This window comes from Anomaloglossus baeobatrachus, chromosome 7 (genome assembly GCF_048569485.1).
Source record: "Anomaloglossus baeobatrachus isolate aAnoBae1 chromosome 7, aAnoBae1.hap1, whole genome shotgun sequence".
Taxonomy (NCBI): domain Eukaryota; kingdom Metazoa; phylum Chordata; class Amphibia; order Anura; family Aromobatidae; genus Anomaloglossus; species Anomaloglossus baeobatrachus.
Window position 1 is genome coordinate 128,752,518 of NC_134359.1, and position 26,027 is coordinate 128,778,544.

Sequence of the window (26,027 nt, forward strand, 5' to 3'; positions counted from 1 at the left end):
CTGTCCAATACATACAATACACACAGAAATAAATAAATAAAATATATATATATATATATATATATATTATAAACTGCACATATTTATATACAACTCACAACACACACTATATATACATATACTGTATATGTATGTCTGTGTTTATATACTACTTATGGACACTATACATAAATATACATGAATGTATATATTTATATGATTTTTATGTATAGAGAATAGCTATATTTATAATAAACACTATATATATATATATATATATATATATATATATATATATATATATAAAAACACTCATATAGTCATAAATGCATATCTTTACACAATTATGTATGTAGATCTATGTGTGTACATACTCATGTATCTTCATACAGTGTGTACCAGTAGTTGTGGCTCTCCATCTGTTGTATGACTACATCTCCCAGCACACTTGACCCCTGCATGCTGTCAGGTATTGCAGCTGTGATCCCAGCAGATTTCAGATCACAGCTATGTAGTATGTTGTGATGCATGACTGCTTGGTGCACTTTCTACATAGAAGCAGTAGGGAAGCAGCAGTGTATTGTGTTCTCCCATAGAGAAGGGAACATGTTGCTTTCCATGCTACTCCTAGATCCGAGCTGGATCTGTTGTCTGGGGAGAGCTAGGTTCAGCAGGTAAATGTAAATGCAACAGGTAGGAGTAGCAGGTAAGAGCAGCAGGTAGGGGCAGCAGGTAGATGAGGGTAGCAGATAGGGGCAGCGTGTGGGCAGCAGATAGGGGCATCGGGTAGGGTCAGCAGGTAGGGGCAGAATATAAGCAACAGGTAGATTCGGGCACCAGGTAGGGGCAAAATGTGGGCAGCAGGTAGGGGCAGTAGGTAGATGTGGATAGCAGGTAGGGCAGAATAGAAGTAACAGGTAGGTTCGAGCAGTAGGTAGATGTAAGCAAGTGGTAGGCGCAGTAGGTAGATGTAGACAGCAGGTAGGTGCGGGAAGCAGGTAGGGGCAGCAGTTAGATGTGGGCAGCAGGTAGGTGCGGGCAGCAGGTAGATGCGGGCAGCAGGTAGATGTGGACAGCAGGTAGGCGCGGGCAGCAGCAGTTAGGCGCAGCAGGTAGGTACAGCAAGTAGATGCAGCAGGTAGGCGCGGGCAGCAGGTAGGAGTGGGCAGCAGGTAGATGTGGACAGCAGGTAGGTGTGGGCAGCAGCAGTTAGGCGCAGCAGGTAGGTACAGCAGGTAGATGCAGCAGGTAGGCGCGGGCAGCAGGTAGGCGCAGCAGGTAGGAGCGGGCATCAGGTAGGCGCATCAGGTAGGCGTGGGCAGCAGGTAGGCACAGCAGGTAGGCACAGCAGGTAGGCGCGGGCAGCAGCAGGGAGGTACAGCAGGTAGGTGTGAGCAACAGATAGCGCAGCAGGAAGGTGCGGGCAGCAGCAGGTGGGCGCGGGCAGCAGGTAAGTGCGGGCAGCAGGTAGGTGCAGCAGGAAGGTGCGGGCAGCAGGTAGATGCGGGCAGCAGGTAGGTACAGCAGGTAAGTGCGGGCAGCAGGTGGGCGCGGGCAGCAGGTAGGTGCGGGCAGCAGGTAGGTACAGCAGGTAAGTGCGGGCAGCAGGTAGGTGCGGGCAGCAGGTAGGTACAGCAGGTAAGTGCGGGCAGCAGGTGGGCGCGGGCAGCAGGTAGGTGCGGGCAGCAGGTAGGTACAGCAGGTAAGTGCGGGCAGCAGGTAGGTGCGGGCAGCAGGTAGGTACAGCAGGTAAGTGCGGGCAGCAGGTGGGCGCGGGCAGCAGGTAGGTGCGGGCAGCAGCAGGTGGGCGCGGGCAGCAGGTAGGTGTGAGCAGCAGGTAGGCGCAGCAGGAAGGTGCGGGCAGCAGCAGGTAGGCGCAGCAGGAAGGTGCGGGCAGCAGCAGGTAGGTGTGAGCAGCAGGTGGGCGCGGGCAGCAGTCACCCTGGTCTCTATTCGGCTGCCTGTGATCGTCTGCCTGCAGATTAATAGGATTTGTCAGTGTTGGGCTGTGATCGGTGACAGGCGGAGGGGCGGGCTGTGTAGCACTAGCTCTGCCTCTGCTCACTGCACATGCTGCTCTCTGTATAAGGCGGCAGAGGAGCTGGGAGGGAGCAGACCCCAGGAGCCAGGCTCTGAGCACACTCTCCGCACCATCCTCCTAGGACAGCAGTGCCTGACCCCAGCCAGAGACCAGCAAGGGGCTGCTCCAGAGCTCTGCACCGGACAGTCTACTCCAGGAGACACCATCCACTGGACACTTCTCCCCCGTGTCTGGGGGCAGGACACTCTTCAGTATCCCCCTGGCAAGTGTGGATATACAGCATATACCCGGAATATCATCCTCATCATCGCCCAGGACCTTACTGGCATTTTGCACATGCTGAAGACAAGCATTGTCCAGTCTCAATGACTCACTGACAGTGGAGGTGAAGACATATTTGTGTTGTTTCACAATGGATATCCTGGTGCTGGTGTTTGGAGTTATTTGTCTGCACTTTTCAGGATGCACAGTGTCAGGACAAGGTAAGACAGTGCCCGACCTCCTCTTGTGTGTGATAGTAGAGCAGCTTCTCCAGGAGCTTGGATTCTGCTCCTCTCCCGTCCTCTATGTTCTTATGGAGACAGTCTCTGGCTGCTGCTGGATGTCACATCTGGACTAAATCAAAGGTTTAAAAATACTCCAAAGCCTTGTGCGGGGCTCTCCATGTTGTGAAGCAGAGGATGTCTCCCATGAGTTTACCTAGAGTCCCACCAGAGTCCCATCAATCCTTAATAGCAACTTGATATCAATGCCAATTAAATCCATAGCAGGGACGGCAGAGAGCGGGAGGCATGTATACATGATGTATAGGGATTGTGCTGGGCTAGCAGCAGTGCCCAGTGCGGGGGATCCTGGCGCATGGTGCGCGCTGCTGGGCAATATGTGATGAATATACATCGCAGGAGGCAAACAGTGCTGGGCTCTGGGCTCCGACCACCAAACACACACTGCTGGGCTCCGACCACCAAACACACACTGCTGGGCTCCGACCACCAAACACACACTGCTGGGCTCCGACCACCAAACACACAGCGCTGGGCTCAGACCACCAAACATCCAGCGCTGGGCTCAGACCACCAAACACACAGCGCTGGGCTCCGACCACCAAACACACAGCGCTGGGCTCCGACCACCAAACACACAGCGCTGGGCTCCGACCACCAAACACACAGCGCTGGGCTCCGACCACCAAACACACACTGCTGGGCTCCGACCACCAAACACACAGCGCTGGGCTCAGACCACCAAACATCCAGCGCTGGGCTCAGACCACCAAACACACACTGCTGGGCTCAGACCACCAAACACACAGCGCTGGGCTCCGACCACCAAACACACAGCGCTGGGCTCAGACCACCAAACACACACTGCTGGGCTCCGACCACCAAACACCCACCGCTGGGCTCTGACCACCAAAAACATAGGTTTGGGCTCAGACCACCAGAATCCTCTGAAGTGCCTGCAACTCTTCTTGTGTTCGCAGTTTACTGGAGATACAACACTGCAGAAAGAGGGAAGAGGCAAAGCAAAAAGAAGGATGTAATAGCTTCTAGAAATCCATCTGCACCAGGAGAAACATACTATAATTTCTGTGTGTACCAGAAATATAATTCCTGTGTGCGCTGCCATGTCATGTGCATCAAGAAAGCGGTATTATAAGCCTGACATTAGTATAAAGGCAAACCAGGCAGTATTATACGCCTGATATCAGTATAAGTTTAAAGCAGGCAGTGTTAAGCCTGATATCAGTATAAATCCAGGGCAGGTAGTATTATAAGCCCGATATCAGTATAAAGTCAAAGCAGGCAGTATTATAAACCCGATATCAGTATAAAGTCAAAGCAGGCAGTATTATAAGCTTGATATCAGTATAAAGTCAAAGTACGCAGTATTATAAGCTTGATATCAGTATAAAGTCAAAGTAGGCAGTATTATAAGCTTGATATCAGTATAAAGTCAAAGTAGGCAGTATTATAAGCTTGATATCAGTATAAAGTCAAAGCAGGCAGTATTATAAGCTTGATATCAGTATAAAGTCAAAGCAGGCAGTATTATAAGCCCGATATCAGTATAACTCCAGAGCAGATTGTATAACCCAGGATCTGACAGATCTGACTGTATATTGCCATACTGTAGAAATGTGATGTGATACGTGCATAGTATGACACTAGAAACTTGTAGGAATGGACCTGCACCAGGAGACAGGGGTTGGACATTTATTGTCCTGTCCATTAAAACAGACGCAGCTCATAGACAGGGACAGGATAAATAAAGTTCCTTGCAGCCAGGGCGAAGATCAATCCCATAAGTCCATGGCTGTACCAGTAAAGTGGCTGTATGAAGTATTGATCCTCATTATGTAGGGGACACAGTACTGCATGTCACATCTCCATTGTGTGCACTCATCTGCTGCAATCCACACTGATATCTTTCTTTCCTTCATCAGTATTTGTAAATAAGATTAGATGCTATTGTACAGAGCAGACTATCTGGTGAGGCTACAGTGTAACAATGCACACAGTCTCTAGGGTACTGTTAATCTGTAATTCACACTCTACACGGTCAGATAAAATAAGGTTTGCAAACCAATAGTGGACAGGACACATTTACATGACTGATAGCAGCATTGCATTGTTTGTTGCTTGGCACTGTAGTGCTGGGTACATGGTAGTGCCTTGGACTGCCCTGGCTGGAGGTGGCATGGAGCTGGCCCCACTCCTGCAGTCAGTGCTGGTTATAGTGGGGGCACATAGTGTTTTGCACAGGCTTGTAACACTGGTTGATACATGGTAGTGCCTTGGACTGCCCTGGCTGGAGGTGGCATGGAGCTGGCCCCACTCCTGCAGTCAGTGCTGGTTGTAGTGGGGGCACATAGTGTTTTGCACAGGCTTGTAACACTGGTTGATACATGGTAGTGCCTAGGACTGCCCTGGCTGGAGGTGGCATGGAGCTGGCCCCACTCCTGCAGTCAGTGCTGGTTGTAGTGGGGGCACATAGTGTTTTGCACAGGCTTGTAACACTGGTTGATACATGGTAGTGCCTAGGACTGCTCTGGCTGGAGGTGGCATGGAGCTGGCCCCACTCCTGCAGTCAGTGCTGGTTATAGTGGGGGCACATAGTGTTTTGCACAGGCTTGTAACACTGGTTGATACATGGTAGTGCCTAGGACTGCCCTGGCTGGAGGTGGCATGAAGCTGGCCCCACTCCTGCACTCAGTGCTGGTTATAGTGGGGGCACATAGTGTTTTGCACAGGCTTGTAACACTGGTTGATACATGGTAGTGCCTAGGACTGCCCTGGCTGGAGGTGGCATGGAGCTGGCCCCACTCCTGCAGTCAGTGCTGGTTATAGTGGGGGCACATAGTGTTTTGCACAGGCTTGTAACACTGGTTGATACATGGTAGTGCCTAGGACTGCCCTGGCTGGAGGTGGCATGGAGCTGGCCCCACTCCTGCAGTCAGTGCTGGTTATAGTGGGGGCACATAGTGTTTTGCACAGGCTTGTAACACTGGTTGATACATGGTAGTGCCTAGGACTGCTCTGGCTGGAGGTGGCATGGAGCTGGCCCCACTCCTGCAGTCAGTGCTGGTTATAGTGGGGGCACATAGTGTTTTGCACAGGCTTGTAACACTGGTTGATACATGGTAGGCGTTGGATGGTTAGAAGCCTAATATCAGATCTTCCCCTCTGCTCGCCTCCCCCTCACACTCTACAATCTTCCTTCAAGCTGGCTTCCAGTGCAACATGGGAGGAATCAAATATTAATAATGGTGGTGAGATAACCCTTTTTAAAGGATCCCTTCCTCTCATACATGGCGCTGATGTTTCTGAAGATCTCACAAACATGAAACAGTGAAATTAGCTCACGCAACATTACAACAATTTTGATTTTTTTTTTTACATTTCTCTGTGTTTTTTCAAGATCTGTGTCAAACAGCCATGTATTGAGCGGATTTTCCAGCATGTTGGTGAATCATCTCTACAGGTTTGGTATGATGAAGGCAATCAATGATCCGTAAAGACAAGTCTGAATCCAATCCTCAGTAAAATTGGTTCATTTATGGTCATTTCTAGGAGGCCCAGGAATAATAATGTAGCAGACAGAGGACATAGAAATGGGCAATACCCCACTGACCAGAGTGGGACAGGAGCCCACACATCACAGACTCCAAGTAACTCAGTCATTTAAATGACAACACATAGGACTCAGCAATGACATAAAACAGCACATTTCAGAACTGGCAGATGAGAAAATGAGCCCTGTGATTTCAGAAAGAGGATTATCCATCTCGGTGTTGGAAAGGGGATTTCACAAGGCAGTGGCATCTTATGATCCCTGGCTAGCTAAGTGGCTTTGGCAATCATCCTTCTCTGACGATCCCCATGTGATTAAAAACTTTAAAGGGTGGAAAACATGCCTGGGGGGTGCCTGAGCCATAAATACCCATCTTGTCTGCTCTCTCCACATCTTCGCACAGGGACAAGCAGACCATTTTCCTTTAGCTGGATGAATTATGTTGTGGAATAATTGGATCATAAAGCCATGTAAGATTCTTATTTGATCAAAGGCTGGCCACCTGGCTATTCTATAGTCATAGCTTATGCATAAGCTGCCCTGCTTTCTACAAGCCCCCTGGTTTCACCTAGAATAACCCCCTCTGTAGTTATTATTGGGGATAGTACAGGGATGATGGTGCTTGTCATACAAAAGGTTATTCCCCTTGTGTCATGATATACTGGATCTACCTCCACATCTGATATACAGGAAAATCATTTCTACTTGAGTAGGCTGCAAGCCTGGAAAGCTCATTTCTGGGCAGCAGATTACGGGTCTCAGCTGCCCCTATCAATCATTTATACTGCTATCACTTTATTTACCCTCTTTGAATACTTTCCTTGCATTAAGGTCATACACAGTGCCAGAGTCTCATTTCTTAAAGCCCATAGATAGGCAGAATTCACCTGTAGAGGGACACATTAGGGCTGATCCCCCTCATCTATTTCATCTTCAGCCATGTCAGAAAGACTGATAATGTTGATGGTGTCATGGACAGCTAAATGGTTTGTCAAACAAACTGGATATCTCCGAGATGGTAACTCATTGGGTGGGATTTGTGTATAAAACCAACCTCTCACCCTGACTATCCCTTTCTGAAATAACTTTAATGGGCAATCAACAGTTTTTGGTGAATTGGATCATACCAGTTTGTGAACTGTGTTTTTTGGTTAAATGCTAATCTTAGTTTTGGTTAATTTTTGCTTCGAATGTAGGTTGTGGACATTGTAGGCATTTTCACTCTGCACTGTTGTATAGTACATTTGCTACTAAGGTGCATGCAGTATAGGCGGCTTACCATTGTGTTACACAGGGGACATCCCTTATGCCATTTACTGATCAGTCCTGTAATGAAGCTCCAGAAATAGAGCTGCTCTGTCCATACCATGTGGAGACCCTCCTCACTGTGTCATCCTGGCTAGATTTAGTTTTCACACTTATCTCTTCTCATTAAGCCTGACAGCTGTGTCCTAGTTAACCCATTTATGACCATGAAGTAATAGTCTAGGGGACATCTGGGGTAAACCATTTAAAGCTCCCTTTGGGACATTCAGAATTGGTCTCCAACTAAGGAAAGCTTTCTGATCACCCGAGAGCAAAGTATTTAGGGCAAAAGAATAAAGCAAATTCCTTCCAGGTGGATCCAGCTCTGAAAAAATGCCAATACTTGTAAATTAGGTTTCCTGAGAGTATCTTGTCTTCTGTTTAGGATTTTGTTTTTTGGTCATAATAGGATTGATGTTTTTGGTGGTTATTATCCAGTTCTGAACATAAAATGGTGAAGATACCATAAAGCCACATAAAGCTTTGATAACAATACAATATGTCGCTGCAGGTCTACTCTTGTATTTGATTGGAATTTGTAAAAATAACAAATTGTAAATTATGTATACTGAAAGTAATAAATACAATTATCATACCATCTTAAAAAATCAGTTACAGAGCCACTGAATAAGCCCAGGTTAAGTTGTGTAAGTATCTTGTAAGGACAATATCACTTCCTATGAATTTGTTTTTTTCATTAGATCTGGTATAGTATGTTATTAAAGTTACTAATAAAATATTCTAAGTGACCTTCCAATTTGATAGGAATACCTACAATTTAAATATGCAAAAGTGACTACTCTATAATTTGGTGAACAGTCAACGGGTTGAGAACTCATAAGATCTTCTGATAAAGGGACTGGAATACTTTAAGTCACAGCGCCACCTAGGCTTTAAAATGGTTAGTGTCTGAATGCTCGGAAGGGATGACTCATTACGGCCCATGTATGCAGGATGATTTGCCTATCCTACTATACATTTAAGACTAATAATCAACTCTTTTATATAAAAACACAATATCAAGATCCATATCTTGACACGGGGGGGTCGTTATAGTCAATGGGTAATATTTGACGCATAATCGGCTAGCAAAATGTATGCATATAATACCAAATATCCTAATATAGGAAGCTTATTTTTTCATTTTCATCTCATGAATAATAAGTTCCAAGTTACCAAAATAAAACTTATTTGGTCGATGAAGAATGAAGGAAGCAATGGTCGCCCAAACTAATCAGCAGTATCATTGAGCCAGTTTCAGCAGCGGTATCGATATGTAAACTATGTCCCCACTCTCTGACCTTGTTCTTGACGTTCCATGACAGGTGGTCACTACAACCACAATGAGCAGCTCTCTCCACCTGGCCTCAAATTATCAGAGGCACAACTCTCTGTGGTGTTCATGCACCCGTCACATCCCATCAATCTCAATGTGTTTTCCATAAGGAAGCGGCATCGTGATGGCAGTGATGTATTCTCCAGATTGAAGCCGTATGTTCACAAGTTGATAGGTGATTCATGCCCGTAGAAATAGAATACATATGTTACTGGGTTTTTGTTATGAAAGATTTTTTTAGTAAAATGGTCTGACCTCATCTACCACTTGTTTAGCTAGCCTCATCTTCACTTTCTAATATGCACATATCAGTCATATAGTAGCGGGGCTTGACAGATATCACATAGAAATGTATCACTCACTTTTACAGCTCTGATATTTACGGTGTCCTTTGAGATATAAGCAGAATCTTGCCAATCCTAACGTTGTTCATGTCTAAGATGCTGACCTTATTGAGTATCTCCTTATAAATTCTGATTCCTCATATGGAAAGAAAGCAATAGTTGACATTGATGGAATCTATATGTGGGTAATCTCTTATATTAATACTTGACGCATACAAATATCTCATTGGTTGGGATTTGACGCCTTGTTAACTTTGAATTTGACTAAATGATTTCTTATTGCATTATCTTGGAGTCAGGGCTGCCATATTCTCGCGGATTGTAAGTTCAGATTAGTTCATTAGTTCAGATTTGTTGATGGGAATAGCAGGAAGGCAGGTGTACAAACTCTGGAGGCGTTTAGCATAGTAAATAGCAGCACTTTCCCAATATAGACCCGATTGCCAAAAGTTAGCAGTACTTTCAGAAACTTCAGAGAAACAGTCTCGTGAAAATACGGATACACTTCCATTGTCGACCCAAAGAACTTGAGCCTTCGAGCTTAAATAATGAACAGCATCCCATTTCCTTCCCAGGCTTCCTGTTTGGTTTTCAGAAATAAAAAATCATTGTCTTACAGCAAACAGAAAAAGAAAGTGAGAACATCATTGAGATTAGTGTTTATTTACTTTAATACAAGTATCTGAATATATGGGATTATTCTCATACATCTGATAGCATTTCTTGAGCCTGAAGAGCACATAGCCAATGGCTGCAATCAGTCATATTTGTATAGAACAAGATTTTGTATAAACGACAGATTGCAATCTGAAATCAGCAAAAAGATTAGGGTTGTATGTGTAAAAGCAGCCATCTCATCAAGACGACCCCTTTTCAGATTGAAGTTGACCCAGTTGACCACATACGTCCAGCTCCACAATCCATTAGTGATTAGTCGCTGTTTCCAGGGTCAGCATTACGAATTGTGAATGACTGTCTTTGTTACCAGCCAAGTCCCCTATATGACATTTATATCCCCTAACATCATAAACTTGATGAAATTATCCTTTTTTCAAATTGTGTGATCCCATAATTTAACAATTAGGTGGCCAATACCCTAAATAATCCCTAAAACTTGCATTTTTTTTAACTCTGACCTTACTCTACATACTGTATATTATCGAAGACGTCACTGGTGGAGTATCCTTATGTGATAAGTGCATAATTGTTGGTAGTTCAGTCCTCAGAACCCTGCTCAAGAGCAGAATGCAGGGGCTGGAGCATTGGTAAGAAATCCACAAAAAACATTCATTCATCTGAGGACATCACCATATGTATGGGTGCGACCGTACAGAATAGTCTCATTTCTCCCCAGCTACTTGAATTGGCTGAGCTACAGTACCAGGTGCTGTGTCTGGATAAACAATGACCTCTGAACTGTTGATCTATGGGGGTTCCAAGGGTCAAACCTCCACTTTAGGCCAAAGTCCTAGACAGTCCCATAAAAAACTTTGACGCACTGTCACCATACATGGAGGGTGGACCAGCTTTATGATGGACACACAGATAGACTGAATGATTGACACAGTTACCTAGATCCCTTGTGCTAATGAGACCGACTGTAGATTGCCATAAACCTTCTGCAGCCCGCTGATGGGATGCCAGGAGGGATGCAAGGAATTTGGAAATCCCAGTTGTAGCCCTCTGTTTTTTATAATTGCTTTTGGAATTGAGGCGACTCCAATATATTAGGGAATTGGTTTTTATGGGATTACCTTTTATTCCATATCCCCCCAATCACAACCCATAGAATACAATTGACAGCATCTAAACAATAAAATCTTATCTGTAATAATAAAAATAAACAAATAACCACCTTTGTAAAATACATGGTAATAGCCACTAAATGGTGAAGAATAGAAAATGAAACCAGCGCTAATGTGAAAATGGAAGGAACAGCTGGCAAATTGTGGAAATAAAGCACAATTAGATTAAGGAAGACAACAATGCAATGGAGCTTTATGAGGTTATTATTAGGGTTTGGGACGTGTATATATCCAGTTACAGATTATTACAGCGCTGCGAACACTTGATTACAATGTGTCAATCTGGAGAATGGGAGCCCTATGGGATGACCCCAGTAACACAGTGTTCTTGACATCGCAATGTTGCAAAGCATTATGGTCTTGCACTGTGGAGACCCTCACAGAATAAAGCGTTTCTTTCTGGGGGTTTAGGAAACTGTCAAGTACAGATAAGGCTCTTGATGTAATCCCATGGGGGATACCAGTTTGTATTAAAAAGGAAAAAATTAATTTCTAACTACTGGGATAACTGCCAAATTATGTGACCTTACAACGGTGCAGCTGCAGAATAAAAATAAACCTTCGATAAGTGAAATCTGTGAATCCCACCAGAGTCGATAGCAAGAACAGAGCGTGTTTAAGTCTCCTTTTCCTCTGGGGAAGGATGGGCTGTGCATTGCTGTAAAATATCCTACAGTTTTCTGTTTTCACAATGACACATTGTAACACAAGACATATAATTACACATTGTCTACAACACTGGACAGGCTTTCAAGGAAAGATAGAAACGTGAACAGTGCTAACCGTCCCGGCACGTATGTGTCTCTGAGTTCACCACTGTTTAAGTTAATATTACATAGAAAAACAGGTTTAGTAAATCAGATCCATATGTTTACATGCAGTATTCTTGTATACAAGTATCAGGGTAAATCAATTGACTCAAGCTCAGAAGTAAACAGGAAACTACCACTTGTTTGCTGATTTCATGAGAACTGCTATCTTCCCTGATAATTAGATTGTACTGTATGGTGTATGTTCTTCTCAGGTTCTGCCTCTGTAGGTGACTGCTACTTATGACAAAGGGTAAGTGATAGACTGCTGGGGTCTTCGGAGAAATCCTGGAAGACATCAGAGTATCCTTCATCAAGACCTAAGTGTCCCGCTCTAATCATGTGAAGTGTCAGAAGGAATGTTGCTGTGATCTGACTTTTACAATGGCCACTGAACAAATACGACGGTGTAATTGTCCACCTGTGTGATCATATTCTACACCAAACAATTTTTTTAAGGCATGAAATTAATAACATTACATTGGTTTGGGTTTTTTCCAAAACATCTAAACAAACCATCTAAATGACACACCCTTTTACCAGTTATGGGCCAGCTCTTGTTGGAATAACATTTGTGTTCGTGTGGTTTAGTGGTTAGGATGGCCATGGTGTGATTGGATTGTACCTATATTATTGCATTATTTCACTTTGCCATTGTGTAATTGAAGGAATCATTGTGTGGGTAGATTGGCCATTTTTAGTTAGTATCAATCAGTATGTTTTTAGGTTTGTCCATGTGTGGTTATATGAGTCATGGTTAGAATACCTCCCTATGAGTTTACTATTAACATCCATTTACAGTAGCCAACCTTGGACACTAAACGACTAAAGGCCACGTCTCACTAAGCAACATCGCTAGTGACATTGCTGCTGAGTCACATTTTTTGTGACGCAACAGCGATCTTGCTAGCGATGTCGCTGTGTGTGACATCCAGCAATGACCTGGCCCCTGCTGTGAGGTCACCGGTCATTGCGGAATGTCCTGGACCATTTTTTGATCGCTGCTGTCCTGCTGTGAAGCACACATCGCTGTGTTTGACAGCGGGAGCCAACAATCTGAATGTGCAGGGAGCAGGGAGCCGGCTTCTGGCAGCCTGCGGTAAGCTGATAACCAAGGTACATATCGGGTATCCAAGTAAGGCGCTTTGCTTAGTAACCCAATGTGTACCATGGTTACGTGTGCAGGGAGCCGGCTTTGTGGCAGCTGCGGACGCTGGTAACCAAGGTACATATCGGGTATCCAAGCAAAGTGCTTTGCTTAGTAACCCGATGTGTACCATGGTTACGAAGCACAGCGTCGTTACACAGGTCGCTGGTGGCTGATCTCTGATCGCTGTGGAGATCTGCCTGATTGACAGCTCACTAGCGACCATGTAGCGACGCACCAACGATTCCTGCCAGGTCAGGTCGCTGGTGAGATCACTGGTTGCGTCGCTTAGTGTGACAACACATTAAGTAATGATCTTTGATTGCTGATTGTCAATCGCATTTACACAGCCCAACCCAGTTTCAGATGCTGTAATAGATCGTGCATGACGACGTGCTGCTGAGAACAATAATCTTTAATGCAGCACAAAAGATTGTTTTACCCGATAAATGAGCATTTTGCTCCTTTGTCTGGTGATCGGCAACCTGCTTTAACAGCAAGATTATGAAGAAACGAGCATTACAAAGAAAGCTTGTTCATAATAATCTTGCTGTGTAAATTGACCTGTTCTCATTGTTTTCTCAGATTGCTCTGTGTGTAGTTAGAATGATTCATGTGTGTTTAGATTGGATTTTGTATGGGCACATCTACCTTTCAATACAGTATATTTCTAGGGCCCCATACACAGTAGATAGCAGTTAGCCGAATAATGGTCATATGCTCATTCGGCCTACCTCTCCTGACTCCTCAAAACAAAGAAGCATTTGTTCTGCTGATCAATCCTGTGTTCTCTAGAAGACAGCCACTGCTGGACTCCTCTACAAGGCGTATCTCACTTAGAACACAGGAATGGGCAGTCCAATGGTGGACATGCTAGATCATTACCCTCCCCAACATAATGGAGAGTCAGGGTCTATCATAGAAATTATAATGTTGATCGAACCCACCAGTAGCGTTAATTCGTATATAGGCAAGGTGGTCTCTGTATGGGTAAATTTGTCTCTACAAAAATGATATTGGTCAACATATGGTTAGATTGCTTCTTGGTGGTTAGATTGACCTTTCCGTGGCTTGATTGGTCCTTGTGAGTCAGATTCGGCTTAATTTCATTAAATAAGTTATAAATAGGTATATTGATAGATTTGTGGATATAATAATAATAATAATAATAATAATAGATTGTATCCTGTGCGATTAGATTGACTTAAGCCGGCCGATTGCTTGGCCAACGACCATCTTAGCTGACACTTCCATATATAGTTAGTTGAGCGCTCCTGTGTTCTCTATGAGAAAGCTGCTGACTAACACTTCGGCCAGTGGCTTATCATAGGGAAAGCAATGTGATTGGTAGACCGAAATTGGAGATGCATGATCCACATTTCTCACGACCATCAGTCAGCGGTAGACCGTTGGCTGAACCGGTCGATATCGGCAGTCTAATCAGACTTATGCATGGTAAGGTTAGTCTCTGTGTGATTAGATTTCTTTTTGTATGGATAGATCTGCTTTGTCATTGCATTAGTCAGTATATTGGTGGATTAATGGATAAATTGGTCAATGTTTGATTAGATTGATTTTCAGGTCCAGTTTGTAAATGTATTTCTCCACATTTTGCTTAGATGTGGCATTTTGTATTTTCAGTGTCATGGTCTTTTATGATTCTGGGGATTTTCGCTGTGAGTCAGACTGCATATGATGATTTGCAGCATATCAGCAGAGCAGTGTGCGGAATATGTAATATCTACTACAGAGGTATAAGAAAACAGACACACTGTGCTAGACACCATATCCCCCAGTGTGTCCTGTGCTGGAGAGAGCCCGGCTGGTGAACGGAGAGAATGGAGGCTTAACAGTGTTAAGTGTCTCTCTTGAGGGTCAGATCTCCCTAGAAAGGTTTTTCTGGATATCTGATAGAATAAAGAAAAGCATCTCATTGTGGGGAAAATGTGATGTAATGTCTAAGCAGCTTCATCCACCAGGCATGTGATATGGATTGGTACATGCTCCTGCCAGGAAAGTGTAGAATGGACACTTAGTTAATACCAATTAATAAAATATAGATTTATGATGAATTTTCTTCTGGCTTCTCAACAGTTTCCTTGCAAAATCTCTCGGTATTTTCCTTTCATAGTAGACTACTGATCCTTACATTTTATGGATGCCAAAGATATGACCATTTAATCACTGTTCTGGCATGCCAGTAAAGCTGGATGACCTTCACTTAGGTCACCATTGTGCAGTATCATGTATACATTAGTATCCCTCATGCATACAGACACGTTTGGCTCTGGCATTGTGCAACTATTCATTTACATATAGCACAGAAATTACATTTTGTTGTGTTTTAATTAATTCATCATACTTAAACTAAATCTGCACCCTTGTGACCACTTTAAGAATATGGAAAATAGGGTTCCAGCTGCTAGCGGACACAGATAGAAAAGGGCCCCGTGCAAGAACAATATATGGGCCCCTTTGCGGCTGCACAGGTTGCACCAATGATATGTCTACCCCTGGCTCCACCTCTGCAGGTGCAAATCTGCCATTAATAGTCTCCGGTAGCACTGCACTTCTCAGGACTAGCCACAAGGTGATTAAAAAGAGTCCCAATAGTCTTATGGAGGCCAGCGGGGCGCCTCTCTCTGTAGCAGAAATTGGTTATGTGTCATGTACTGTAAGTGGTTCATTACTGAAGTCCATGTATGAGATAGAAGAATGAGGCATGAGTGAGTGAGTCAATATCTTCGTGTCATAGGTTTTTCATTATGGTTGCACTCACATGCAGCAGTCACACTGGCTTGAAACCTCAGCAGCCCTGTTCCGCAGCGATGTTTACACTGTTTCTAGCACAATATCATAAAGGTGTTGTCCACTACTTTTACATTGATGACCTATCCTTAGGAAAGGTCTTCAATGTCTGATCTGCCGGAGTCCGACACCTCGCACTCCTGCTGATTAACTATCTTTGGCTCCGGCGGTGGTAGCACGTGGCTGGAAATTCTCAGTTCCGAAGCTGCTCAGTCCTCTGATAGTGGCTGCGGCTGTGTACTGCACATCTGCCTCCCATTCAGATCAATAGGAGGCGGATGTGCAGTAACCTGCCGCTGCCACTATCAGAGGACGGAGGAGCTCCGGAACTTAGTATTTCCGACTGCCGCCCCTGGGCCTAAACACAGCTGATCGACGAGGGTACGGGGTATCAGACTCTAACCGATCAGACATTGATGACCTATCCTAAGGATAAACCACCAATGTTAAAGTAGGGGACACCTCCTTAATTTTACAAGGAAATAGCTGTTTCACCTGTTTGACCACACTGCCAATCAAAATGTCTTTTGCAGTTTTGTATTTAAATGAAGAAAGAAAGAGAGGGCGCTGCTGTGTGGAACCTTAAAATCACAGTGGATAGAGGTGAATATTACACACTCACCTGGTGTGGTTGTACAGCAGGTACAACGCTGTTAATGGTGCTGAAGGGGAGTTTTGAGTTCACCGCTCCTCACCCGCTCACACGATCGGTACCATCACCACGTGTATCACACAGCGGTCAGACCGGCGTTCAGGCAGCAGTTCCTCCTCCGGGTCAAAGGATCCCGTGGTCACGGAGATGGTGATGAAACAATCCCTTGGTATAGCGTTAGAAAGTTCCAATTCTAGATGCAGCAGCCCCGTGAGCTCCCAGAGGGAGATGCAGAATACGGGATGAAAAGAAAATTCACGGTACCGGCCGCGCTGCTGCTTAAGAATCCGGGGAAAGGTGCAGAGTAAAATAAGATAAAGTAAAAGTAATAATGTGCCAGGAGAAAAACAAGACAAGCAGAGTCCACTTCAGAAATATCACCCGTGTGATATTTCTGAAGTGGACTCTGCTTGTCTTGTTTTTCTCCTGGCACATTACTTTTAGTTTACCTTAGTTTACTCTGCACCTTTCCCCGGATTCTTAAGGAGCAGCACGGCCGGTACCGTGAATTTTCTTTTTATCCCGTAGTTTTGTATTTGAAACAGTGATTTCCATGCAATATATGGTGACAGGGCAAGAAGACAGTGGAGACGGCAGCAGTACAGGAATCTTGCTGTTTTTGGCCATAGCGTGACCGCTACATGTGAACGCAGCCTAAGGCCTCATTCAAATGGCTGTGTGTACATATTTACATGAAATAATGGTACCGGTGTCATCAGTGACAGTGTATTATCAGTGTGTTCCTCTTTACTATCAGTGTGTGATCAGTGCTTTACACAGATGGATACATAAATAAACTACAAAGCTTCTCCTATACTTTGCAATTCTAAATACGGACAGCAAATTGATGCCATCCGGGTGCTGTAAATATTTTTTCCTGAACCCATAGACTTGTATAGGCAATTTTGATCCATGATACTGGAAAAAAATGGACATGTGAATATCAGCACAGGATATATTTGATAAAAACACTTGATAGCACATGTACATCCAATATGGACATCTGAATGAGGCCTAAAATAAAGAAAGCTGGGTTCACACATAGTGACAGCGACAATGACGTCGCTGTTACGTCACCATTTTCTGTGACATAACAGCGACCTTGTATGTCGTTGTTATGAACGCTGCTTAGCTGTCAAACACAGCAACGCAGCAGCGATCATAACGTCGCTACATGTGCAGAGAGCAGGGAGCCGCGCACACTGCTTAGCGCTGGCTCCCTGCTCTCCTAGGTACAGTACACATCGGGTTAATTACCTGATGTGTACTGCAGCTACATGTGCAGAGAGCAGGGAGCCGCGCACACTGCTTAGTGCTGGCTCCTTGCTCTCCTAGCTACAGTACACATCGGGTTAATTAACCCGATGTGTACTGCAGCTACATGTGCAGAGAGCAGGGAGCCGGCAGCACAGGCAGCGTGAGAGTGGCGGAGGCTGGTAACGAAGGTAAATATCGGGTAACCACCTTGGTTACCCGATGTTTACCCTGGTTACAGCTTACCGCAGCTGCCAGATGCTGGCTCCTGCTCTCTGCTCGCTTCATTTCGTCGCTCTCTCGCTGTCACACACAGCGATCTGTGTGTCACAGCGGGAGAGCAACAATAAAAAAACGAACCAGGGCTGTGTGTAACGAGCAGCGATCTCACAGCAGGGGCCAGATCGCTGCTCAGTGTCACACACAGCGAGATCGCTAATGAGGTCACTGCTGCGTCACAAAAAACGTGACTCAGCAGCGATCTCGCTATGTGTGAAGCACCCCTAAGTGTCCATGACCTTCCTTTTGTCCATCAGTAGAGCCTGGCTGTTTTATGGCAGACTGTGTCTTCAGCTTTCTAGAAATAAGATGGGTGTATACAATGGAATGTTTTCTACTGATGGAATGACAGGACAATGGTCCTTAATCCAGAAAGTTCTGTGCATATACAGTATGTCCGTGTATATACAAATGCATATCAACAATAAGTCTATACTTTAAGATAGCAATTTGTATCTGTTCATTCTGTAAAACATTTTCCAATTTCTTTACACTCAAGCCATTTGTCTCTAAGCCTGTCTGTTGCTGAAATTGGCCGAAAAACATGTTGTGAGCTAGTTTAAGAAAAAATACATCTAGATTGCTCCATTATGTGAATTATTCGGCTGCCTGAAGTTTTGATTCATTGAATTATGTCAGTAAGGTTGCTGTCAGTTGGACTTCTTGCAGTAGCTCATGATGTCACACAGCGCTTTTTACAGTAATAAGCAGTCACCCAAGGGAGGTCACAATCCCCAACAATGACTTCAAGAAATCTATTCTGCCTTTTCCTTAGCTTCTCCGAGACTCTCTGGGGGAATGAAACATTCATTGCAAGAAGCACAGTTGAAGGAACAGACGCTTGGATTACTGTGGTCTGAGTTGGCGTGTCTGAGAGAGCGGCCAACAAATGCGCAAGTCAGGGAGAAAGAAATGATTCTATCTTGGTTTTGGAATATCTCTTACAGAACTGTTATACTCTTTTCAATATTAGTTTTCATCAGAAATATAATATTGAAGAATACTGCAGTCTTGCTAATTAGCAATTACTGAAAAGGAAAGATGCTCTTCTCTGTGGGGAATAAACCCCACCTTGTTCACTTCCAACACCATTCCCTAAAGCCCTAAACCATTAGATTTGCTAGCTTGCATTAATTCATAGTATATTCAGCACCACTTAAGCTTTGTGGAAAACACTCAGCCACTTCTCACCTTCTCTACCATGCGCTGTATAATTTAGTGTGCCGTGACAATAATCATTTTCAACATATGACTTAAAACATATCTGTGCTGACAAAAAGACACTCAATCCTAATTAGATATCTGCCCATAAAGGGTTACAAGGGAATTCCTCAATTTTGAAGTTATCATCTATCCTTGGAATAGGGGATAACTTCCAGATTGCTAATGGTCCAACTACTGGCACCCCACGATCCCAAGAAGCAGGGCTCAGAAGAGTAGTAGTCAATCAATCATTGCCATTCTATTCATTTTTATGGGACTGCCAAAGACCAGTCAAGCACAATGCTCTGCTATCTCTGCCAGTACCCTTTAAGAGGACCAACCACCAGGATTTTCATAAATAAACTGTATAGCAAGTATAGCACTTGCTTAATTTATATATGAAAATCCTGGTGGTTGGTCCTCTTTAAGAATGAATGGAGCCAAAGTGTGCTTGATCGATAATCGTTCTATTCACAGATTCCTGGGATCACACTGACACCAATCAGGAAGTTAATCCCTAATTCCATGAATAGAGAAAACCTTCCAATGTTAAGACTACCCCTTTAAGCCAGTGCTTCCCCATGTGGCACCAGAATCAAATTTTTTTGGGCTTAAAATTGCATGGCATCTAGCTGAAAAGGACATATACAAGGGGCCTTGCCTGCTGTGGCCAAACAGCAATGCTAAAAAACACTTCCACTAATCCGGATTGACCCAAAGTGACAGACAACAGTTCACAATGCTCCTCCTCCTGTCTTTTTCAGTTGGATGCTATGAACAGCATACAATCTCGAAAAACATTGGTTCTGGAAGCTGTCCATTGTGAGCTCTTGGCACTTACTTTTTAAAGCACCTCTGTCTCACAATATCTGCCATTCTGGAGAACAGATCTTGGTGGCCAAACCTAAGTACTTTGAAATAAATCATTAATTGTTCTTGGAGTAAAGCTACTCTCCTAGTATTGTAATTTTCATGAGGCCTATTTTTTTCTCGGAGTACTTGGTCCCTAAATGTTAAGCACCATATGTCCACATATAGATATTGGCATTTATCTAAATTTCTGTTAGAGCCATTCCATTCTTCCATTGCTTTACTTTGCCAACTTAGAATAGAAAAATGACAAGCAGAATTGGATTGGACATTACACTTCATTTTATATGTGAAGTCATTTTTGTACCGCGCTGCCCCCTTCCTCCTCCATTATGTGACCATTTCTGTGCTGACTGCTTGTCTGCGCGAGTCATTTGTCTGCTGTGCTGACTGGACTGATATATCTCAACCAATAAATTAATGACTACAAGAGAGGACCATGGATTGAAATGCCAGACCCATCATTATTGCTGGTACAATTATATTAGCCGTTATGTCCGGAGAAAGCAGGATATAAACATTCCCTAACACCATTATATCATCTACTTTATCCTAACCAAATTACATTTGTCTGTGTTATGAGATTACAAAAACCCTGATTCTCACCAGATGAAATTACGCAAAGAAGAATATTTCATCAAAGCTTTAGTTTAAAAAGAATTAAATGAGCGGTTTAGGCCATTTAAACTTGCATTTGCTTCAATAGTTTTGTTATAAAGGGTACAGTGTATCAGCAATAGCCCATTGTCCAAAAAATGGAGTAAAGTTAGAACTGTGGATTTGACTAGGACTTTGTTAATCAGGATAAGTCCTGTAAAATCTCACCCTTTACTTGGTGTAATTCAGTGTTGAGCCCAGTTTCAGGGTTTGGGTAATTTTGCTTTCCGGTATTACTCATTACACTAATTAGGCAGTCTGTAGCCTTGTGACTTCCAACAAAAACACTAGAAGGCAGACAGAGCCTATTTAGAGATGAGCAAACCCATGGATCCTGATCGGTGTTTCTACTCAACACATACTTTTCCAAAAAAAATCAGAGTTCGAATTTGGACATCGGGTGCTTTACGTAGGCTAACCACTCTCGCGAGCATCATTGTGCACGGGTACACTTGGTGCTCAGCCCGTTTGTAGTGTTGGAACAACTCATACTGGGGATAACAGCAGTGTTATCGGATGTAGTGTGCACCAAAACTAAAAAATAGAAAAACCTTACCCGCTCCCAGAAGAGACCTGTTTATGGCAGGCTACATGTGGGCAGAGAACTGAACTACCCTATTAGTGACTTAATTTGGGGCTCAGGTCAAGTCCGAGTCCCAAACCAAACTTTATCTAAAGTCCAGCTGAGCCCATCGAACCAAACTTCCACGGGTCCGCTCATCTCTAATCCTATTGAGGTTAATAGGGTCTCCATTTGCATCCTTTGCAATACGGATCCATAACATCTGTCATGTCTCCATTATGAAAGGAAGACATCACATTGGTGTGAACAAGAAGCTAGCAATTTTTATTTTTTACAAATTAACGCTAAATTGTCACATCTGAAATCCTTCACACTCAGATTGTATAGTTCATCCATTTATTAAGCTTCCAATTCAGCAACTTTTAAATCATTTTCTATAATTTCCAGGAATTTGAATATTGTTTGATGAAGTGCTAGGAAATCAGCCGCCACAGCTATCGCATATGGGGGGAGGATAAATTATCATGTCACTAAATGAATGCCTTTTACAGCCTGTCCGATGTCATCTTTTTACATTTTGTTGCTCAGAGTTAGGCTGCACACAAGCTGGTGGGGAAGAAAGCTGAAATGAATTAAAAGTGCATCAAGTATAATTATCTTTGTGCTCCAATTATTCAGTTACTATGACATGCAATTAGATACAAAACAATGGAGGCAGAACAAGGTGGCTTTAGGGAAGATGACATCTTTTCAGGCAAAATTCTTTCCAAGTCGTAACCTATTAGGGACATTAATTTTTAATATATATTTCTAATGTCATTTTGGGCCAAAGCAGACTGCAATTGAGTTAATGCAAATTCACATCGGAGACGTGCTCCATCTCTCAGCCTTGTCAAGTGAGGCATTAACAAATAATTCAAGCATTCACACTTTACCATTATGTGTGCAGAATTCAGTCGCCTTTATCTGTGTGAAATGGGTCAATATTTATCCACTTTGTTTGACACAGGAAAAGCTTGAGATCACATTCATGAGATTAAATCTCCATATTAAACCTTGATTAGCATCTGGCTATGCCAGCAAATCTGCTATCGGTCATACATGTGAGGCTCTATGCACACAGCTCTCAAGGCTCTGATGCTGCGTATTCCCGACATAGATCTCCAATTAAAGCATGTATGGCACTGTAGGCGTGTGGCTCACAGAGTCTTATTTATTAAATACCGTATTTTTCGCTTTATAAGACGCACTTTTGTCCGTGCGTCTTATAATCCGAATATACGGGGGGTATATATATATATATATATGTATATATATATATGTATATATATTAGAGTCCAAGGGAGGTGGGGGCAGCTCTGGAGCGCTGATGGGGGCTGGTGAAAGCTGCAGGAAGGCAACGTTAGCTCTCCTGCTCCCGCTCATATAATATGCACTGCCGCTGTCCATCACCGTTGTGCTGAAACCGCACCGCGGTGATGGGCTGGGGCAGCGGCGCATATTTATATCTGCCTGTGCCCCCCTTTGATGGCACATGCCCCCCCCCTGTATTAGATATGGCCCCTATGCTGCTGCCCATAGTAAAATAATAAACTCTTTATTTACTTCCTCCAGCGTGTCTCCCGGTGTCTTTGCTGCCGCTGTGATCAGGCACGCAGAGATGATATCACTCTCTTGTGCCAATCACATGACCGGCACCGAGAACCAGGAAGTGCAGGAGCTCAGCAGCACGGAGGGAGACACGAAGGAGGACAGCACTGGAGAAGGTAAAGTAAAGTGTTTATTTTACTATGGGCAGCAGCATGGGGCGATATCTAACACAGGGGGAGGTGTGCTATCCATAGGGGGCCATATCTAACACAGGGGGAGGTGTGCCATTCATAGGGGGCCATATCTAACAGAGGGGGATGTGTGCCATCCATAGGGGGCCATATCAAACACAGGGGGACATGTGCCATCCATAGGGGGCCATATCTAACACAGGGGGAGGTGTGCCATCCATAGGGGGCCATATCAAAAAACGGGTTGCCTTGTGCTATCCATAGGGGCCATGGGCAGCACAGGGGAACATGTGCCATCCTTAGGAGACCTGTGCCAGCTGTAGGAGACGTGTGCCATCTATAGGAGACCTGTGCCAGCAGTAGGGGATATGTGCCAGCAATAGGGGACGTGTTCCAGCACCGGGGGACGTGTGCCATAAATAGGGGACATGTTCCATCAATAGGAGACATGTGCCAGCAATAGGGGACGTGTGCCAGTAATAGGGGACGTTTGCCATCAATGGGGGACATGTGGCATCACTGGGGGATGTGTGCCAGCACAAGGGGGCTATATTCAATATAAGGGGGCCATGTCCAGATTAAGGGGGCTAATTTTAGGATGGAGGGGCTATGAGGGACATTTACCCTTTATGATTTGTTAGATGGACACTGGCATTATAAGACGGACCCCATTTAACATTAAAAAAAAATTCTCTTTTACTTCACCAAATTTGGTTATTTTACTATGGGCAGCAGCATGGGGGCGATATCTAACACAGGGGGAGGTGTGCCATCCATAGGGGTCCATATCTAACACAGGGGGAGGTGTGCCATCCATAGGGGGCTATATCTAACACAGAAGGAGGTGTGCTATCCATAGGGGGCCATATCTAACACAGGGGGAGGTGTGCCATCCATAGGGGGCCATATCTAACACAGGGGGATCTGTGCCATCCATAGGGGGCCATATCAAACACAGGGGGACATGTGCCATCCATAGGGGGCCATATCTAACACAGGGGGGGTGTGCCATGCATAGGGGGCCATATCAAACACAGGGTGACTTGTGCCATCCATAGGGGCCATGGGCAGCACAGGGGAATGTGTGCCATCCATAGGAGACCTGTGCCAGCTGTAGGAGACATGTGCCATCTATAGGAGACCTGTGCCAGCAGTAGGGGATATGTGCCAGCAATAGGGGATGTGTTCCAGCATAGGGGGACGTGTGCCATAAATAGGGGACATGTTCCATCAATAAGAGACATGTGCCAGCAATAGGGGACGTGTGCCAGTAATAGGGGACGTGTGCCATCAATGAGGGGCATGTGGCATCACTGGGGGACGTGTGCCAGCACAAGGGGGCTATATTCAATATAAGGGGGCCATGTCCAGATTAAGGGGGCTAATTTTAGGATGGAGGGGTTATGAGGGACATTTATCCTTTATGATTTGTTAGATGGACACTGGCATTATAAGACGGACCCCATTTAACATTAAAAAAAAAATTTCTTTTACTTCTCCAAATTTGGGGGTGCGTCTTCTAATCAGGTGCGTCCTATAAAGTGAAAAATACGGTAATCTTATTCTGCAAGGTATACTTTTTTTGCAATGGCACTCTGTATAGGAAAATGTATTATGTTTTACTGTAGAGTTGTAAAAAAGTATACAAATGAAGAACACTTTTTGTATCTTCCATTTACTGAATATTGATGTTTCACTCCAGGTTCTCCCTCTGGTGTATGCAATTTTAATTGGGCTTTAGTGCGGTGTGAACAGAGCTTGAGATAGTTGCCAACCAAACACTCACCAACTCTCCTGTATACTTCTACTTACATTAATTTAGAAGGATAAATTACTGTTAGGGGTACTTTACACGCTGCGACATCGCTAGCATTCGCTGGCGATGTCGAGCGCCATAGCATCCGGCCCGTCGTATGGCCGATATGTGGTGATCGCTGCCGTAGTGAACATTATTGCTACGGCAGCGTCACACGCACATACCTGCTCTGCGACGTCGCTGTGACCGGCGAACCGCCTCCTTTCTAAGGGGGCGGTTCGTTCAGCGTCACAGCGATGTCACAGCAGCGTCACTGAACCACCGCCCAATAGAAAAGGAGGGGAGGAGATGAGCGGCCGGAACATGACGCCCACCTCCTTCCTTCCTCCTTTTCCGGTGGACGGAGGTAAGGTGATGGTTGTCGCTCCTGCGGTGTCACACATAGCGATGTGTGGTGCCGCAGAAGCGACGAACCACATCGCTACTGAGCAGAAAATGATATTTTGCTTTAGGACGACCTCTCCATGACCACCAATTTTTCCCTCTTTTGCGATCGTTTACGGTCGCTCAGAGGAGTCACACGCTGCGATCTTGCTAACGAGGCCGGATGTGCATCACAACCACCTTGACCCCGAAGATATCTCCTTAGCGATATCGCAGCGTGTAAAGCACCCTTTAGACACTTTAGCAACATGTTTCTAAGGCTGCGATCATACGCCCATATTTGTAGATGACCGTGTTTGTAGACAAGATGTTGTCTGTAAAAAAAATCTGACTGCACATGCACCAATGTTATTCATTTGGGCAGTTAAGATGATCATATTTTTTCATATACTGATTGTCCACGAATAAAAAAATGGCAGCATGCACTAGTCTCTTCTGTATTTCTAATGGGAATTGCCCATTCAAGTCTATGGGTGCACAAAAAAAAAATTGGACCTATGTGGATCAAAAAAGAACTCAAAAGCATTAAACACAAGGCAATATATCCAAATTTTCTGACAGAATCTACCTTAATTATTTATATATTAAAAATACAACTTTATTAATTTTATTAAAAAAAACAACTTCCCACAAACCGTAGACACATACAAAAATATACAACATGTACCATAGAATATCTCGGGTAGAAAACCCTTATTAGGTGGAAAGGATAGGGCTTGATAACCAATGACAATAATAATGGGCAATAGAACTAACTGATCCCTGGAGGAAACCTGTCCACTACCTATCAATGGAGATATAACAGTTAAGTTACACACACTCTAGGATTCAAGTGGTGCCCCCATTCCACGACGGCTGTCCTTCCGGACTGTCCCTGTCCTCCCCCAGTAGCTGGTATATAACATTGACTGGACTTATGCACTCATATTACACTTCATTCCATATGGCCCAAAAAAATTA

At 44.2% G+C, this 26,027-nt stretch overlaps 1 protein-coding gene across 2 annotated transcripts in view; it reads left to right on the forward strand.

Moving 5' to 3' along the window:
• The first annotated feature begins 1,996 nt into the window (after positions 1 to 1,996).
• Positions 1,997 to 26,027, forward strand: part of NRP2 (neuropilin 2) — a 185,771-nt gene continuing 161,740 nt past the window's right edge. Inside the window, exon 1 of one of the 2 annotated variants that reach the window (XM_075317693.1) lies at positions 1,997 to 2,502. In XM_075317693.1, coding sequence (XP_075173808.1) covers positions 2,433 to 2,502 — 70 coding nt within the window. In that variant the 5' untranslated portion in view covers positions 1,997 to 2,432. The remainder of the gene's footprint in view (positions 2,503 to 26,027) is intronic. The other variant, XM_075317694.1, reaches the window with a different exon arrangement.